The sequence below is a fragment of the Mastigoproctus giganteus genome, chromosome 7 (genome assembly GCF_048544385.1).
Source record: "Mastigoproctus giganteus isolate SK-2022 chromosome 7, ASM4854438v1, whole genome shotgun sequence".
NCBI lineage: Eukaryota > Metazoa > Arthropoda > Arachnida > Uropygi > Thelyphonidae > Mastigoproctus > Mastigoproctus giganteus.
This window is the reverse complement of record NC_143581.1, coordinates 22619870-22638354: the sequence shown is the minus strand read 5'-3', so window position 1 is coordinate 22638354 and position 18485 is coordinate 22619870. Positions and strand designations below refer to the sequence as shown.

The window sequence follows — 18485 nt, the reverse complement described above, 5'->3', positions numbered from 1 at the left end:
TTCCTGTAGTCTGTATAGGGGACTGGCAGGCAATGATTACCCAGGGAAATGGCTGATTTGGCAGCGGTATCAGCTAATTCATTTCCCTGGATCCCAATGTGGCTTGGGATCCAGCAAAAGCGAATATCAAATTCTAATTCCATGAGAGAAAAAAGAATCTGCCGGATCCTGGACAGGATCGGATGAGGGTTACACCTCACCGATACTAGAGCCTGTAACACGTTTAATGAATCGCAATAAATCATATACCTCTGGTAGTTGCGATTTTTAATGTGATCTAGGGCTGTTGTATTGCATGCAACTCTGCAGTATAAATGCTAGTTTCTTGTGGGATCTTATAGGATATTGTTTTGTGAGGGAACACAACAGCAGATCCCACGTAGCATTCTAACTTTGAGCCATCTGTATAGACTGGCAGAAAGTCAGAATACTGCTGTCTATGTGATGCAAAGAGTTGCTGGTAGACAGATGGCGGTGTAGTAGCCTTCTCCCAGATCTTAAGGGAGAAGTCACAAGTTGGAAAATAAGCATGCCAGGGTGGAAAGAATTGCTTTGGTGACTGCGCAACGTGTCTACCATCAAGTTTAGCTCATTCAGCAGCCCTTGAATCCGAATACCAAAAGGTTTGTTGGCAGTCCGACGGGTGTTGTAGAGGTTTTCCCAGCGCGGCTCAAAAACGGATGGCCACGTGGGATGATCGGGCAGGGATTTTAATTTGAAGGCATACTGTAAGGACAACTGCTTACGTTGAAGAGACAGAGATGGTTCATTTGCTTCAACGTAAAGGCTTTGGACAGGAGATGTGCGAAATGCTCCAGTGGCTGTCCGGATAGCCTGATGGTGGATTGGATCTAACCACTGAAGTGCACTATCTCTAGCAGAACCATAAACCTGAGACCCATAGTCGAGTTTGGAACGGACAAGTGCTCGGTAAAGACGAAGAAGGATAGAACGATCTGTGCCCCATGAAATTGATGAAAGGGCACGAAGGACGTTAAGCCCTTTGGCACATCTTGTCCTCAGCTGACGAATATGTTGTAAAAATGTCAGCTTCTTGTCGAAAATAAGTCCAAGGAATTTGAATTCTGCTACAACTGGGATGCCATTTTGCCCAAACCTTAATTCTGGGTCAGGATGAAGATTACGTTTGCGACAGAAGTGTACACAAACGGTCTTCTGTGATGAAAATCTGAACCCATTGGCCAAAGACCAAGCTGTAAGGTGATCGATAGTTTTCTGCAGTTGCCTTTCAATGACCCTCATATTGCATGAATGACAAAATATGGCAAAGTCGTCAACATAGAGGGCATTGTTTACGGTGGGTGGAAGTTGTTCTGTGATAGAGTTTATTTTGATTGCGAAAAGCGTGACACTTAGAATGGATCCTTGTGGGACTCCCTCTTCCTGAGAGAAAACTCAAGAGAGGGTGGATCCTAAACGGACTTGAAATTGGCGATTCGAAAGAAAGTTTTTAATAAAAACAGGAAGGTTACCTCTAAGACCAAAGTTATAGAGGTCTTTTAAAATTCCAAATTGCCAGGCTGTGTCGTACGCTTTTTCAATATCAAAGAATACTGCTACTAAATGCTCGGATTTAATAAAAGCATCACGAATGGACATTTCCAATCGGATTAAATGATCCAGAGTGGATCTATTTCTTCGGAAGCCGCACTGAGTCCTGGAAAGCAGATCAATTTGTTTCTAAATACCATACAAGGCGTGCATTAACCATTCTTTCCAGGACTTTGCACAAACAGCTTGTCAGAGCAATAGGACGATAGTTACTTGGATTGCTGGGATCTTTTCCTGGTTTTGGGAAAGCAAGGACGATGGCCCTTCGCCAGGAATCCGGAAAATGTTTGTCAATAAAAATTCTGTTATCAGAGTTAAAAGGTGATCCTTAGATTGTGGTGAGAGGTGTTTCAACATTTCATAGTGGATGTCATCGGACCCCACAGCACTTGCATGCATGAGAAAGAGTGCTGCATTTAATTCTTCCTGTGAAAAGGGCTTGTTATACGATTCAAGCCCCTTTGAGTAGAAGTTCAGTGGGTTTTTCTCACTTTTCTTTTTCAGGGCCAAAAACTCTGCGGGAAAAGATGTTATTGCAGAGATTTTTGCAAATGTTTCCCCTAAAGTATTTGCAACTGCAGTTCGATCTGCAATTGGACATCCATTGTGCTCGAGGATCACTGAAGGGCATGGTGAATATTTTCCCTTCATTTTCCAGATCTTATCCCAGATTACTTTTGAGCTAGCAGCCTGAGTTATGGAAGATGTAAAACGAATCCAAGATTTCCTTTGGCTCTGATGTCATACATAACATGCTTTCGCACGTGCACGTTTGAATGATATTAAATTTTCGGTCGTGGGATATCGGCGGAATATCCCCCACGCTTTGTTTTGTGCTTTTTTTGCTGCCGTGCACTCTGAATTCCACCAAGGTTTGGGAAATAGTGGGAACCGGGTGGATGATTTTGGGATTGCAATTGCAGCTGCTTGGACAATCGTTTCTGTGACATACATGACTGCTTCATTGATTGGCTCCTGACTGACTGTAGCGATGTCAAGGTTTGCCAGATGTTGATAGGCATTCCAGTCAGCCTGATCAATCTTCCACTGCAGTACACTAAATGGCAAACATGGTCTACCACTAGTTAGGGTGGTTATCACGGGGAAGTGATCGCTTCCATATGGATTTTCTTCTACCTCCCAAATAAGTGAAGGAAGTAGAGAAGGGGAGCAGATAGAAAGATCAATTGCAGAGAATGTATGGGTAGGCATGTGGAAGAAGGTGTTTGTTCCAATATTTAAGAGGGAGAGGTCATTGTCAGTGAGCATATGCTCTATGACTCGTCCCCTTCCATTGGTGTTAGCACTACCCCCACAGAGTGTTATGTCCATTGAAATCCCCAAGAATTAAACATGGGAAAGGCAACTGCTTGATAACATCGTCAAGGTCTTTCTGGGGGATGTCTATCCCAGGTGGCAAATAAACAGAGCAGACAGTTAATAAGAACCCCACTGTAAGGCGAACTGCTACAGCCTCAATGCTAGTTGTAAGCTGCAAAGGCTGAAATGGGATTTGGATGCTGATGAGGATTGCGACTCCTCCGTGAGCAGGACCATCCACAATTCTATCCTTACGAATGATGGTAATGTTATACATGGTGGGGTCATCATTTGCCTTTAAATAAGTCTCCTGTATGCAAAAGCAAGCTGGTTTGTGCTTTTGCAGGAGTGCCTTGATGTCAGCAGTATTTTGCAGGAATCCACAACAGTTCCACTGTAGGAATTTAGCCATTATTTTAGCTTGGTGGGTCCATCAGGCAGCTTCCGAGGTGCTGAGGGCTTACCTTTTTCAGTCTTGGCTTTATCCTTCCTGGGGAAGTATGGACCCTGTCCAGTGTCCATTTCCTCCTCAGCAGAGAGCTCCAAAACTGAGTCTTCTTGTACCTCCTTCTGCTCAACATCCATGTTTTCTTGTGTACTAGGTGGTACTTCACTTTTCTTATTCTTTTCTTTTGCAATTGCTTTTGTTACTTGTGGAGCATTAGGAGGTACCGATATAGGAGTGGCAGTTGATTGGTCCTTCTGTGCAGGTTTTTGGGAGCTTAAGAGATAACGTGCGATGGGAGTAAATGATTCTTTTGGAGGGACGGACCGTTTGAGTTCCAATGGAACACCTCCCTGCTACCTTCTGGGCGTAGGTAGGTTTGTTGATGTTGAGAGGTTTCACCGCTTTCCTTGCCTCCTGGTACGATATGTTTAACTCTGCCTTCAGCCGTTGAATTTCTTTTTCTTCTTTCCACCTCTGTCATGCTCGTGAATAGGCTGGATGTTCTCCCTCACAGTTAATGCAGGTGGGTTTCGTGGCTGAACATGCTGTTGTTTCGTGGTCCTTTGCACCACATCGAGCGCATGCAAGGACTCCACGGCAGGCCATTTGAGAATGTCCATATTTCTGGCATTTAAAACACTGTAAAGGGTTTGGAACATATGGACGAACTAGACAGTTGATGTAGCCAGCTTTAATCTCATCAGGAGGTTTGGGCGAGTTGAAAGTCAGGATAATGCTCCTGGTTTTAACAAGTTTCCCATCCCTGCGCGCACTAATTCTCTTGATGGCAATAACTCCCTGTGTTTTCAATTCCAAGCAGATTTCCTCCTCGGTTACGCCGAGAAGGTCCCATTCTGAAATGACACCTCTCGATGAATTGAGTGTTCTATGTGGTGTCACTGTTATGGGTACTCCTCCGATTGATGTTGTTCGGAGTAGCTGCTAGACTGCCTGTCACTTTTAGTTTCAATTAAAAGGTCTCCAGAACGGAGCCTCTTAACTGATTTGGATGAACCTGCTAACCCATCTGACCCTTTTTGTATAAAAAAGGGTGACATTTTTCCAATCGGTTTTTCACTGGTTGAATGCATAATTAGGAACCTTGGGACAGGTCCTGATGGTATTTCGGTTCGCTGACCGGGTTGGGGACCCTGAAGTAGTAAGTTTATCAGGATTCATGTGAGTTTTAAGTGGTTCAGTGCCCGGGCTCCCCACCCACCACGGAGCCCAAAGGGACGCCCACTACCCGGCATGCAATTAATGCGCTCGGGAGTGGGACGCCAGGGCTACCCAGACACCATACCCGCACTGCCGCCAGCCTGAATCCTGTCCCTCGGACCATGAGGGTAGGGGCATGGCATTGACACGGTTGACCCTCGCAGAGAGCCTACTAGCCGATTGATCCTAGCCGGGCCTTCCAGGACCACCCATCTTGTCGAAGCAGGGGCCAAAGTGGTATATTGAAGCTGGGCCCCTCAACCACCAGGATCCCCCTTTCCGAATTTCCACGGGTCGCAGCACACGGCAAACACGCCGGATTCCATTGATGTAAGCCTGGAACCTGGGCTGTGGGCGTTGGATCCCAGTGACGCTAGTCTGGAAGTCTAGCAGTGTCACTGGGAGGTCCCCTCACCACGTACAGGTGCCCACGTCGAGGGCACCTGAGGTGATCTGATTGAGGTGTATAAGGCCTTGAATGGTTTGGGCATGCTCAATGCTGATGGGATTCTTCCTCTTGCTCAGAATAATCGCCTGAGAGGGCATAAATTTAAATTGAGGAAAGACAGTTATAGGATAGATATGTGGGTGGTTGATTGCTGGAACAAACTTCCATCTGTCGTTGTAGAAGTTGATAGCTTAAATAGATTCAAGGCAGAACTAGACAAACATTCATCTCTCTGTCTCTGGTAGTTCTGAACAGCTGCTGGGTGTTCAGTCCTGTCCAATTCTTAATGTTATCAAGCTACGATGTACGTCTTCTCCCAGGATTTCTTCTTCCTTCCATTCTCCCCTCAATACTCAGCCATGGAATTGCATATTTGTTGTTCCTCATCAGGTGTCCAAGATATGCCATTTTCTTTTCTTTATGTCCTTCAGCAATTCCTGGGTTTTTCCAATTCTTTGCAGGACACTCTCATTGGTCACTCTTGCTGTCCATAGTATATTTAGCATTCTTCTGTATGAACATTTCAAATGCTTCTAGTTTGAGTATGATGAGTATGTCCAATTCTGAGTCTTGCCAGTACCACTTCCTCTAGTCTGTTTCGTCGGAAGCCAGACAGCCACAGCTTTGGATCTTCTTTTATCTGGTAAAGTTTATTGTTGGTGTCACTTTTCCAGGTCTGTGACCATTTATCGTAGCATGCTTTGCATATGACAGACATATAATCAGAGAAAGGAACCCGAGGATGTTGTGAGAGAGCAAGTTCAGGATGTTTAGCGGCAGTCAGCACTTTCATTTCCCAGAATGCCTGAATGGCCAGGAATCCAGCAAAAACTGATTGAACACACTGCAAGAGAATAGCTGGGAATGAATCTCTTTCAATACAGGATGAGAAAAGGAGAAATTCTTCCTTATGGCAGAGACAGCACTAAAAGAATCTGTGTAAATTATGGCAGATGAGATGGAAAGCTCAATAATCTTACTAAGCACTAACTTAATGGCATATAATTCAGCTGTGAAGATGCTGCAAGCAAGTGGTAGTGTGGCTGAACTTGTACGTAAAGGAAAAATGCTGCAGCACCTACCATACTCTGTTTTGGAACCATCCGTATAAATTTTACAGGCATGGTTGTTCATAGTAGTATGAACTGAATGTAACTGTCTGATATTGCAGGGAGGTATAATATTTTTCCCCCACTGAAGGAAGTGTGTATCTTGAGAGACAGACACATATGTTCAAGAAGCAACAGGTGTAGTTGTTTTGGAAAATTTCATTTAAATTGACATTCCAAGTCTGAACAAGCTCTCTGATCCTGAGTGAGGCAGGTCTATTTTAATTTGGCTTGCTCTCATAGAAGGCTTCCCAACGAGTATTATAAAGATACTCCCAACTTGGGTGCGATGGTAGACCCTGGATCTTAGCAGCATAGTGAAGCAGTAGTGTTTTTCTACGCAGGTGTAATGGGGGATCATGCTTTTCAATATAGACTTTGGATCGGAGAAGTTCTGACAGTTCCCAGCGCAGTCCTCAGAGCATTGTGTGGATCATATTTAGCCATTTTAAAGTAGTGCTCCTGGCAGAATCATACACTGGACCACCATAATCTAGTTGTGAATGGATTAAACTTCTATAAAGATGCAGCAAAGTACACCAATCAGCTCCCCATGACAAAGATGAGACCTTCTCGAAGTATATTCAAATGCTTTAAACAAAAAGTTCTCAAATAAGTGATGTGTGCTTGGAAATTTAGTTTTCAGTCTAATAGTAGTCCAAGAAATTTAATGGTATTAACAAACGGGATTGGAGTATTGTTCATTTGTAGTTCAGGTTCAGGATGGAGAGTTTGTTTCTTGCAAAAGTGAGTGACAGTGCATTTCTTTTCTGACAGTCGGTAGCCATTCTGTGAAGTCCAGGATTCTATTTTGTTTATGGCAAGTTGGAGCTGCTGTTCAATGGTATTCATACTTTGAGACTGACAGGAAATGGTAAGGTCATCTGCATACATATAAGTTTGAATGGTTTTTGGGACATCTCGTGTAATGCTGCTCACTTGGATTGAAAACAGTGTTGGACTAAGTATTGATCCCTGCGGGACTCCCTCTTCCTGAATGTGAGATGTAGAGAGTACGTTTTTGTATCGGACTTGAAAAGAATGCAATTGCAGGAAATTTTGAATTATTTCCAGCAAATGACCCCTAAGCCCCAGATGGTATAGGTCCATAATAATACCATGATGCCATGTAGTATCAATTGCCTTTTCAAGATCTAAATTGACCATGACTAGATGTTGTTTGATGACAAAGGCATTGCGGATATGAGACCCGGATTTAACAAGCACATCTAGGGTTGATCTATTTTTTCAAAAGCCATACTGGTGATCTGGAAGATTCTCTGACTCCAGGATGTAAGTGAGCCTAGTATGAACCATTCTTTCAAAAATTTTTCCCATGCAGCTCGTAAGAGATATTGGCCTGTAGTTTTCAACACAGTAAGGATTTTTTCCTGGTTTTGGTAAGGCAATAATGAATGTTAGGCATTTTCAGAGAAGATCTCATTATAAAAAATTAACAGGGTTCTCAAGTCTTCTCCAAGTAAATGCTTTAGCATAATGTAATGAACTCCATCTGAACCTGCAGCGCTATTGGAAGATCTGTTTAATGATTCTTGAAGTTCTATTAACGTAAATGGTTGGTTGTACGGGAATGAGCAGCACGTGAAGAAGTTGATTTTATACCGTTCTGCACCTGCTTTGAATGTTCTGGAAGGTGGACGCATAGGTGTCAGAAGCTGAGATTTTTGCAAATGATTCTGCTAATGCATTTGCAACTTCTCTGGGAGTAGAAATGTCTCTCTTTCCAATGACGTATCAGAGAGGGCAGCCAAGCAAATTTGCCACTCAATGCCTGTATTCTTTTCCAGATGACCCGTGTATCCGTGTCTTTGGTAATGGTGGAGGCAAAAGCAATCCATGAATCCCATTTCGCTTTCCGCCTAATTTGTCTAGCTTTTGCTTTTAGTCTTTTAAAAGCAATTAGGTTACTAGTGGTGCGATACTTGTGGAAATTATTACAAGCACGGTTTTTTTCCTGTTTGGCAATTAAACAATCTGTATTCCACCAGTGATTTCTGTGTTTTCGATACGGCATGGATTTTGGAATGGAGGCTTTAGCTGCAGTTAGAATCTGATTGATTATGTAAGTGTTTACATCATCAATATTTTGGTTTTGAACATAAAATCTACTAAGCATATTTCGGCAGATTAGCCACCCCAGTTTGCCTTTTTAAACTGCCAAGTGGATCGTAGATCGGGATTTGGAGTTATCCCTGTTTGTAGCGAGCAAATAATTGGAAATATGGATGGTGAACAAATTGACAAGTCCATTGTGGGAGCAGACCCAGTTGCTAAGTGGATGTAGGTAGGAGATCCAGAATTTAATAAATTAAGATCATTATTATACATGAACTCCTCCATCAATTTGCCTCTTCTATCCATTGTGGCAGATCCCCACAATGGATGGTGTCCATTAAAGTCACCAAAAAGACAAATTGGAGTTGGTAGTTGTGCAATAAGGTTGTCAAGTTCTGAAAGAAGTGGTGCAGATGGCAGAATATAAATGGAAACAATGGTAAATGATGTACCAACTGCAATGCGAGCTGCCACAGCTTCTAGGGTAGTTCTCAATTGGATCGGCCTGGATGATATGTTAGCGTTAACAAGAATAGCAACTCCTCCATGTGCAGGTGATTCTGAGTTCCCATCTCGTCTGTAAATGACAAAGCACATCTAGGGATACCGTAACTTGAAAATTTTGGCAAAACTTGGGGTGACAAGAATGTTTCCTGTAAGCATACACCTATGGTATTAAACTGAGCTATTAAATCTCTTAAGTCATCAGAATGACTGCTTAGTCCTCTACAATTCCATTTTATGATGTTATGCATTATTTAGGTTTACCTGATGATGATTCATCTGACTGTCTGTTTTTTGTACGTGGGACATTTTTTCCGGTCCTTTTTTGAGAATGTGACGCGTCCAATATCCATGGTGTCATCTGCATGGAGTTCTAGAATGGGCTCCTCATTATCTAGCAGCTCATCTACATCCACACTCTTGGTGGGAGATTCCATTTTTTTTAGAGACTGATTCAGATTTTAATTGTTCTTTTTCAACTGGGACCAATGGGGTATGAGTAGGAATGCTCATTGGAGTATTTGTGGCTTCGCTAGTTCTTTTTTGGAGGATTATCTTTTTTAGAGGTTGGAGGTGTAGATTTGAGCCAGTTCGCTAGAGAGGTGTTAGGTGGAACTGATACATCTGTTTGTTTGTTATTTGGTTTTTAGGAGCATTAGCAACTAAGGCCATATTGCTCCGGGGGATATGTGGTGGTCATTCCCTGACCTTTCCGCATCCTCCGTATTTGGTGGTCACGGGCTCGAACCCCGGTCTAATCAAGAAGCGTGTGCTACGTACTGCTGCTCCTGCCCACCTGGCTATGGAGACACCACTGATACATCTGTTTGAGCTGCAGTAGAAACAAAGTTTCGAGCATGAGCTGCATAGGAACGACTACTAGGCATGGTCAACATAACTTGTCTACGTGCCTCGGGAAAGGTGACTATTTTGTATTTTTGAATTTTCTTTCCTGTAATCCACAGTTCACAAGTTTTGGAAAAAGCTGGGTGGCTTCCTTTGCAGTTTGGACAAACAGGGGTTTTGACAGAGCAATCCGCTTGAGTGTGATCTTTAGAGCAGCAGATGGGACACATGGGCATTCACCTGCTGTGAATGCCCATATTTCTTGCATTTGAAGCAGCGAACAGGATTCAGAATATATGGTCTAATACGACAATTCAAATAGCCAGCTTTAATTGAGGATGGTAAGTCTGGCGTACTGAATGTTAAAATGATGGATCTCGTTGGAGTGAGATTTCCATCTTTTTTTAGTCATAATCCATTTCACATTTGTAACTTTTTGACTACTCAGTTCTTGAAGTAGCTCTTCTTCAGAGACTGTAATTAGGTCCCACTCACTGATCACACCATTTGATGAATTTAAGGTTCTGTGTGGAGTAACTGATACTGTGAGCCCACAAAATGATGTTGTGTTTAAGAGCCGCTCAGAATGTTTTGCAGTGGCTGTTTCAATGAAGAGATCTCTGGATTGTAGTCTTTTCACCATTTTTGGTGATCCAGTAATTGATTCCAAATATTTTTGAATCAAGAATGGTGATCTGCCCACAGGTTAGAAGGATAAAGAATTAACCACCAAGAAATTTGGTAATTCATCATGGCATTCTGCTTCCCTTCTAAGCCTTTTGGGTTGGTCGGTGTCATGGTCGTTGTCAAGAATTTCTGACCTTGAGCTTGATGGCTCTAAAGGTGGATAACTGCTCGTATCCACCTTTATTTTTACCGTCCAGGTTACTGCCCCGCCATGGGGAGGCAGGAGCAGTACCACTTGTGGCCAAGTGTACAGTTAGTAATACAAATTAATTTAAAGAAAAAGGTTCTTTCCTTTTTCTGGGCTCTCTTCTTAGTGCTTTTAAGAAAGTAGAGCTACTTAATGGAAAAGTTTAATAAGCAAGGGAGAAAACAAAAGAGAATCTAGTCACGTAGAGAAAAATGCTCTTCAATTGTACGAGAAACGCTTGGCACCTGGGGCCTAGTGGCAGTGCCTTATATCAATACGAGTGTGTGTTCACAGTCTAATTTGTATATCTTGAAAGCTAAAAAAACAAAGAAAGCCCCCAAATTCCTCAGTCCATGATTGAACTAACTATAGCAAAGGTTAAAGAAGCATTTAAAAATTACTCCAGTTTTTGATAAGTTTTGAACTCAAATCTCTACAAGCAGGTGATACTATTATACTGCTAAGAAGGACATTTCTGAAATAGATCCAAATCTCTGGAATATCAGTATGTAATACAGAAAGAAATATAATCAGAAAATCCTTGAACACACAAGACAAGTTATATCATATGTAAATAATGTTTTTAATGTTCTTTTGTTACTATTGCTATTGTTTTATGATCAATCATTGGTAAAACCTGCTGGCTATCTGTATACCAGGTCACTTTCTATAAGTTTTACTGGTTTAATAAACATTTTATTATTATTATTAAGCTTAATAATAAGATTTATGTAATTTGATAACCTTGGTAATCATGGGTTTGCTTCTAAGTACACTACACTCCATATAACATACTACAGAATAAATATTCCTCACCTTTACAGTCTGTGGAACTTCTTGAATATCTTTTTCATTACGTTTTGGTAATATGACACATCTCATCCCTGCTCTATGTGCTGCCATAACCTTTTCTTTGATACCTCCAACCTATAAAGAATATCACTAATTTTATATAATTCTTTTGAAATGCTATTTTTAACTGAATATTAATTTTAAACATTACGTGTTTTAATTGATATTTACTTCCTTTTGTGGGATAAAATTCATCTAAACAATCAGCATTTTGCCTGGCATAAGACAATATTTTTTAGTAACTAAAAGGGTGCTAATGACTCTCACAACAGTAAGTCAAGACTACAAATAGTTAAAAAATGATTACAGACTTTTAATAAGCTAGTAACTGGTTCAAATTAAGAAATGTAATGATCTGATAGCTCAATCAGAAATAACTTTAAAATAGATATATTTTATAATATACACTAATACTTCCCTAAAAAAAAAAGTTATAAAATTATTAAAGTACAAGCAACTAGGCCATGAGTCAGTATAACTAATAACTATTGCTGAGCTCAAATAACTTATCACTAGATAAAATATCCCCAGAAAAGCTTGTAACTAGCACTGATGTGATTTCAAATCAAATCTCATTAATGTTACCAGACTCAATCCTATCCTATCAGCAGACCTGGTTGCTACTGACCAAGCCTTGAAACCCAAGTTAAGGAGAAATGCAAGTGATGAGTTACTGATATAAAATATTGCTGTTTTACATATTGCTTACCTCCTAAATCAGTCTAGCATATCAAGGAGCACCAAGTTTAATTCTGATCTTGTTAGGATCTGTTCTTTTTAAGAAACTCCACTCTTCTTTTTAAACTGGAAACTTCTAAAATTTATATGATATTGTGGACAGAAGAGGTGGGAGGGATGCATGATAGCATAAGATGCCAGGGGGAAAAAATCTATCCAGTATAATCTGTCCTTTTAAAGCTCTGAGAAAATTTTCATTTAAAGAGGATTCGGAATAAGAGACCATAAATTCAAAGTATAGGAGAAAAGGATTTAGAGCAAATTGTGGGAAGTTTTCTTTCAGCCAGAGGGCTGTTGATTACTGGAAAAAGTTACCCATGCAGGTAGGTGGGGACTGATATTTTTAAGAAATTCAAAGGTCAATGGATAGTTACCTACAGGAGAAGGAAAGCATATAATTAGTCTATTTTCTTATCTACTTTTTATAAATTTTCTTTTCTTTTATATCTTCCTAATAACAATTAGGAAGATATAAAAAAGAAGTTAAAAATAACAATAATACATTTTTGTTATTTTTGATTTATTTCTTATTATTTTATTCTTTTGTTATTACTGTTAATTATTATTCTTTTTCCTTTAATTCTATTTTATTATTATTTTTATTTATTATTTTTTTAAAAATTTTTTTTTTAGCCAGTGGAAGCCTCTAGCAGCTTCCTTTCACTATATGAATAATATTAATATTTTCAACTAATAGTAGACATAGTTTTAACAGGTGGCAGCTACAAAAATAGCTTTGACAATCAGATAAGGACATTGCATCTGTCAGCTAGTATTTTCAATTCCTTCTGTTGTCAAAAATTGTAGAATTTATGATATGCAATTCTGAATCACACCATATTCTGTATAAACAAGAAAAAAATCACAAATCATGAATTAGTATTTATGGCAAATGATGCAAGTAAGCAAGCTCAAAGGAAACATAAATAAAATAAACCTACCTATCCATCTGTATATCTGCTGTAATAATTTGTCTAATCCTTTCTTAAATTTATTAAACTACCAACTTGTAACATCAGAACAATCAACATCAACAGATACTCTCTGGCTAAAAGTAAATCTCTGCACATCTATCCTGCAATCAACGCCTTTCAATATAAAATTCATGATCCTCTTATGAGTGTTGTGTGTGTGTGTGTGTGTGTGAGAGAGAGAGAGAGAGAGAGAGAGAGAGAGAGAGAGAGAGAGAGATCAGCATTTAGTTTAGTTTACTCAATCCATTTAATGCAGAAGCAGTCTTTCTCCCTACAAATACTCTTTTGCATACCTGACCAATCTAGTTTCTCTTTTCTGGAAAATGAATACGTACATTTTCTAGTTTATAAAGATGAGGGATCCAGACTGTGTGCAGTAATGAAAGTGCATTGTATAAAGCAATTAACCATTGCCTTATACAACAGATTAATCACCTCCTTGTCCCTGCTGACAAAATTCCTGTATATCATTGACAGAACAATATGAGTCCAAGCAGCCTACCAGCAATAATTACAGAACTCCATGTTGGACTGTTCAATTACCGCTATATTTTTTTCATTCTCCATTTTAGCACAGTACCACCCAATTTGCATGTTATTGTGGGATTACTGCTACCCATAGGCAGTACTTTACATTTATCATTTTATCAATTAATTTTCATTTATTGTTTGCTTCTTCTCAGCCAATCTATCCAATTTTTCTATGTCTTATTGTAATAGCATACCCTGATTACTGTCATTAATCATTCTACCAACCTTTGTATCATCAGGAAAAACTTGGTCGTTAAACTTGCAATGACCATCAATATCATTAATAAATACTGGAAAAAACAGTGGCTCAGCATCAGACCCTGAGGGACTCCACTAATAACTTTAGTCCAAGAAGAGTTAATAACCCATTAATAACCGTGCTGTTTGGCATTACAAGAATGCAAAATGGGATGACCTGCGAGATTTCTTTTCTTCTTTTCCTTGGTCGGATTACTGTTTCAAAACTTCTGATGTCAAAGTTTGCTCAGGTTGTGTCAGTGAAATTATTCTTACAGGAATGGAATCCTTTATCCCACACTCCACTTTAAAATCTCGTCCTTTATCCAAATCTTGGTTTTCCAATAAATGTACTAAGACTGTTCAAGAGAAGAATGTTGCATATCGTAATTGGCTTGTTTCTAATTCTCCAGTTTCATTTTCTGCCTACACCAAAGCTCGCAACAATTGTAAAGCAGTTATTAATCAGTCCAAACTAGAGTTTGAACAGGCTAAGAGTAAAAAACTTGCTTATTGCCCTAATGGTAGCCGAGCATTCTGGTCTCTTGCCAAAGCTATTGGCTGCAACTTTTGCCCATCTCTGCTCCCACCTCTGTCCAAAATAGATGGTTCTGTTGTCACTTCAGTCAAGGATAAAGCTGACCTGCTAGCATCCCATTTTTCTTCCAACTCATGTATTAATAATCTTGGTAAAACACCTCCCACCATTCCCAACATGCTCCATTCAATGCCTCCTGTGGTCTTCCGTCAAAAGGATGTCAGAAGGATTTTGACTAATCTTGATGCTAAGAAAGCTCCAGGTCCCGATGGTATTTCTCCACTTGTGTTCAAAACCTGTGCTCCTGAACTTACTCCTATTCTTTGCTGATTTTTTCACTTTCTTATTCCAAAGGTGTTTTTCCTTCTGCTTGGAAATTTGCTCATATCCAGCCAGTTCCTAAAAAGGGTGACAAATCCCTCCCATCCAATTATTGTCCCATTTCAATTACTTCTACTCTTTCTAAAGTAATGGAGAAATCAACTCTTAAACTACTTAGAAACCTTCCGTCTGATCAACGATCGCCAGTATGGATTCCGTCATTATCGATCCACTGGTGATATTCTGGCTTATGTTACCCATTTATGGACTAATTCAATGGAAAAGTTCGGTGAAACAAGTAGTTGCTCTTGACATCTCAAAGGCTGTCGATCGTGTTTGGCATAAAAGTCTTCTAAACAAGCTTCCATCTTATGGTTTGCCAACTGTTTTTAGTAATTGGTTATCCAGTTTTCTCTCTGATCGCTCAATGAGGGTGATGGTAGATGGCTCTCTGTCTTCTAACTTCTCCACTAATGCAGGTGTCCCCCAAGGTTCAGTTCTTTCCTCCACACTTTTCCTCTTGTATATTAATGACCTTCTTCCATTGACTGGAAATCCTATTCATAGTTTTGCCGATGATAGCACATTGCATTCCACTTTCCATTTTGAGAAACCTTGCCCTGCTCTATCAGCTTCAACTTCTCGAAAATCTGCTACCAATTCCTTAAATGCCGATCTTCAGGTAATTCTCCAGTGGGGCAAAGACAACTTAGTTGATTTCAACCCTTCTTAAACTCAGTCTTGTCTTATATCTCGCAAAAAGGATTCTTCTACTCCTATGCTTATCTTTAGTGACACTCTGATTTCTAGGCAAAATGATATATCTCTTTTGGGGATTACCCTGATTTCTAATCTCTCTTGGCACAAGCACATTACAAATATTGCTTCCTCTGCATCTAAAAAACTTGGTTTTCTCTTTCGCTCAAGGCGTTACTTTTCTTCCAAACAGCTGCTCACTCTGTATGAATTGCATATCCACCCTGCCATGGAATATTGTTCCCACATCTGGGGTGGTGCCCCCAAAACCTCTCTCAGGTTTCTTGATTCCATTCAGAAGAGGGCAGTTAGGTTAATTAATGATTCATCTCTAACAGAGTCTCTCCACTCGCTGTCTCATAGACGTACTGGTTCTGCTGCATGCTTCTTCTACAGATACTTCCATGGGCACTGTTCTTCTGAATTGGCTTCTATAATTCCCGCTCGCTCTTTCAAAACAGTCCAAACTCGTGCAGCCACCTGCCAACATCCATTTACTGTCCAACTTCAGACTCCCAGAGCCAACTTTTCATCTTCCTCGTTTATTTATTCAACTGCCGTTTTCTGGAACAACCTTCCTTCATACGTATTTCCTGAAAATTACAGTATACAGAAGTTCAAGTCCAATGTCAACAAATATCTTCTTTCGTCTTCTCAACCTCCAACCCAAGCATGGTACTAAGTACTATAGGTTCTAATACCTCTCGTGTTTGGCGTTTACATAAAAAAAATAATAATAATCCACCCTGTTTTGCCATTCAACCATCTTTATCCACATCAGATACTTAATCCTAATGCCACACTGCTCCAATTTGACAATAGTCTTTCATACAGAACAGTATCAAAAGTTTTACTGAAATCTGTGTATATGAGATCAAAATTATTTTTTTGCACTCAGTTCCTCTATTACTGTGTAATAGTGGGTGAGCAGGTTTATCAGATGAAATTCTCCCCTAACAAATCTATACTGCAGATTTGTTAAGGAGTGCTTTCTCTGCATATCAAGCATGATCACAAGTGACCCCAGTCATAGTTAACAGGGGTAAATTAAGAACCCTACAAAAATATGGGGGTTCTAAGTTTACTACAGTTATCTGTGTCAGTTTTATTGTTAGGTTCAAACAGATTTTGTTTCTTGATTATGAAATTATAGCATGCCAGAAACTTTTTCAACATTCTCTTTTGGGAAATGAATATGTACATTTTCTAGTTTATAAAGATACAAGATCTGCTGCAATTAAATTCAAGATATTCTTCCATGCTACAGAATAAAAATTTAATATGGTCATCTTAATAAGGTGGTTTGATGAGTAGATTTAGTGCAAATAATTCAAGGTAATACTGAGGACAAAAGGTAGAGCTATAAGGTATCAAATACTTGAAAGATCCAAGACCCATAAAAATTGCATTACCTACATATATTATTATCCAAACCTGAAAACAGAATCAGAAATGTTAAAAAAGACCTCAACACGGGAAGTGAATTATAAGTAATTTCATGAAGGATTGTTAGAACATATCAAGTGAATACATATAGAAAGTGAATACTTAAAAAGTAATAACTTAGTGAGTAAAGAAACAAAGTAACCATTCCATTACTTTGTGTACTTTTCACCTCCATCTATACAAACTTTATCAGACTTATCTATTCTTAAACACTTATATATGTATATAGAGGGAGGGAGGGGGGGAGAGCGACAAAAAAAATTTGAGAAGAATAATAAATATTATACAGTGGTAATTAAACTGAACAGTTGAATTTATAAAATGTAACACTGTGGAGTTTTATTAAGTGCTCTATAAAGTTATAGATCTGAGTAATTAATTGCTAAGGAGATAACTATATTTATTTTTCATCTCTATTAATTGTAGAGAAAAAAAAAAAAAACTGAGCACATCTGAAATGTAATACATTACATACACTACCTAACGTGTTTTTTTTCCTTCTCATTTTAAATCAAGGAGTAGGCCTTAATTCTAGAATGCTTTGTATACAATTAAAAAAAAAAAAAAAAATATATACATATATATACATATATATATATACACTAAAATTAAGAAAACGCTAGTACAAAACTGGATTTGCAATTTCTTTCAATAAACAGCTAATTCCGAAGTGTTCTTACTTACTGGTAGAACTAATCCTCTCAGAGTAATTTCCCCAGTCATTGCTGCATCTGAGCGTACAAGACGCCCAGTGAAGAGTGATACCAAAACAGTCACAATAGTTACACCTGCAGAAGGGCCATCTTTTCCAACAGCCCCTGCTGGGAAGTGAATATGTACATCTTTATTTTCCATTAAATCAAAACCTTTCTCCACAGTTACGCCATACTACAAAAAGAATAAAATAAATAAATAAAAGTAATAAACAATTTTAGTTAAGAAAAAAAAATAATATGTTGAAAAGAACTACAGACAGTTCTGCTATAACATGGTACATGTGTTCCTAAAAATCTGTGTTATGGTATTTTGAGCATTAAAAACAACAGGATTTATGGGAAAAATAGGGATGGGGCAGAGCAATTAAAAAAAAAAAAAAAGTTTAGTGTGATAAGTAAACCACTAAAAAAAGTTCGAAACCCAATAAAATTGCTAACACAAGTTTAAACATCTTATATTTCTAATAAATGAATAAATATTACAGTAAATACACCAATGAGCCAAAACATTATGACCACCTACCTACCTAATATGACGTTGGTCCTCAACGTGCGGCCAAAACAGCTCATACCCGGCAAGGCATGGATGCTACAAGATTTCTAAATGTGTCTTGTGGTATCTGTACCAACATGTAGCAGCAGATCCTTTAACTCCTGTAAGGTCCGTGGTTGAGACGCCACAGATCGGAGTTGCTGTTTCAACACAAACTACAGATGCTCGATGGAATTGATGTCTGGAGAATTTGGAGGCCAGGGCAATACCTGGAAGTCTTCCTCATGTTCTGCGAACCAGTCTCGAACAATCCAGGTGATGTGGCATGGCACATTATCCTGCGGAAAGACGGCACCACCAGAGGGGAAGACCGTTGCCATAAAAGGGTGTACCTGGTCAACAATAATGTTTAGGTAGGTGGTGAACATCAGTGTCCAGCACATGGATGACTGGACCCAGGGTATCCCA

General features: G+C 39.4%; 1 protein-coding gene across 1 annotated transcript in view; it reads right to left on the bottom strand.

The window, feature by feature from the left end:
- LOC150082637 (lon protease homolog 2, peroxisomal-like) overlaps window positions 1-18485 on the bottom strand; it is a 285321-nt gene that overhangs the window by 9019 nt on the left and 257817 nt on the right. The window contains exons 17-18 of the mRNA XM_090377560.1: window positions 17493-17696; window positions 11232-11342 (exon numbers count right to left, since the gene is read on the bottom strand). Coding sequence (XP_090233686.1) covers window positions 11232-11342; window positions 17493-17696 — 315 coding nt within the window. The remainder of the gene's footprint in view (window positions 1-11231; window positions 11343-17492; window positions 17697-18485) is intronic.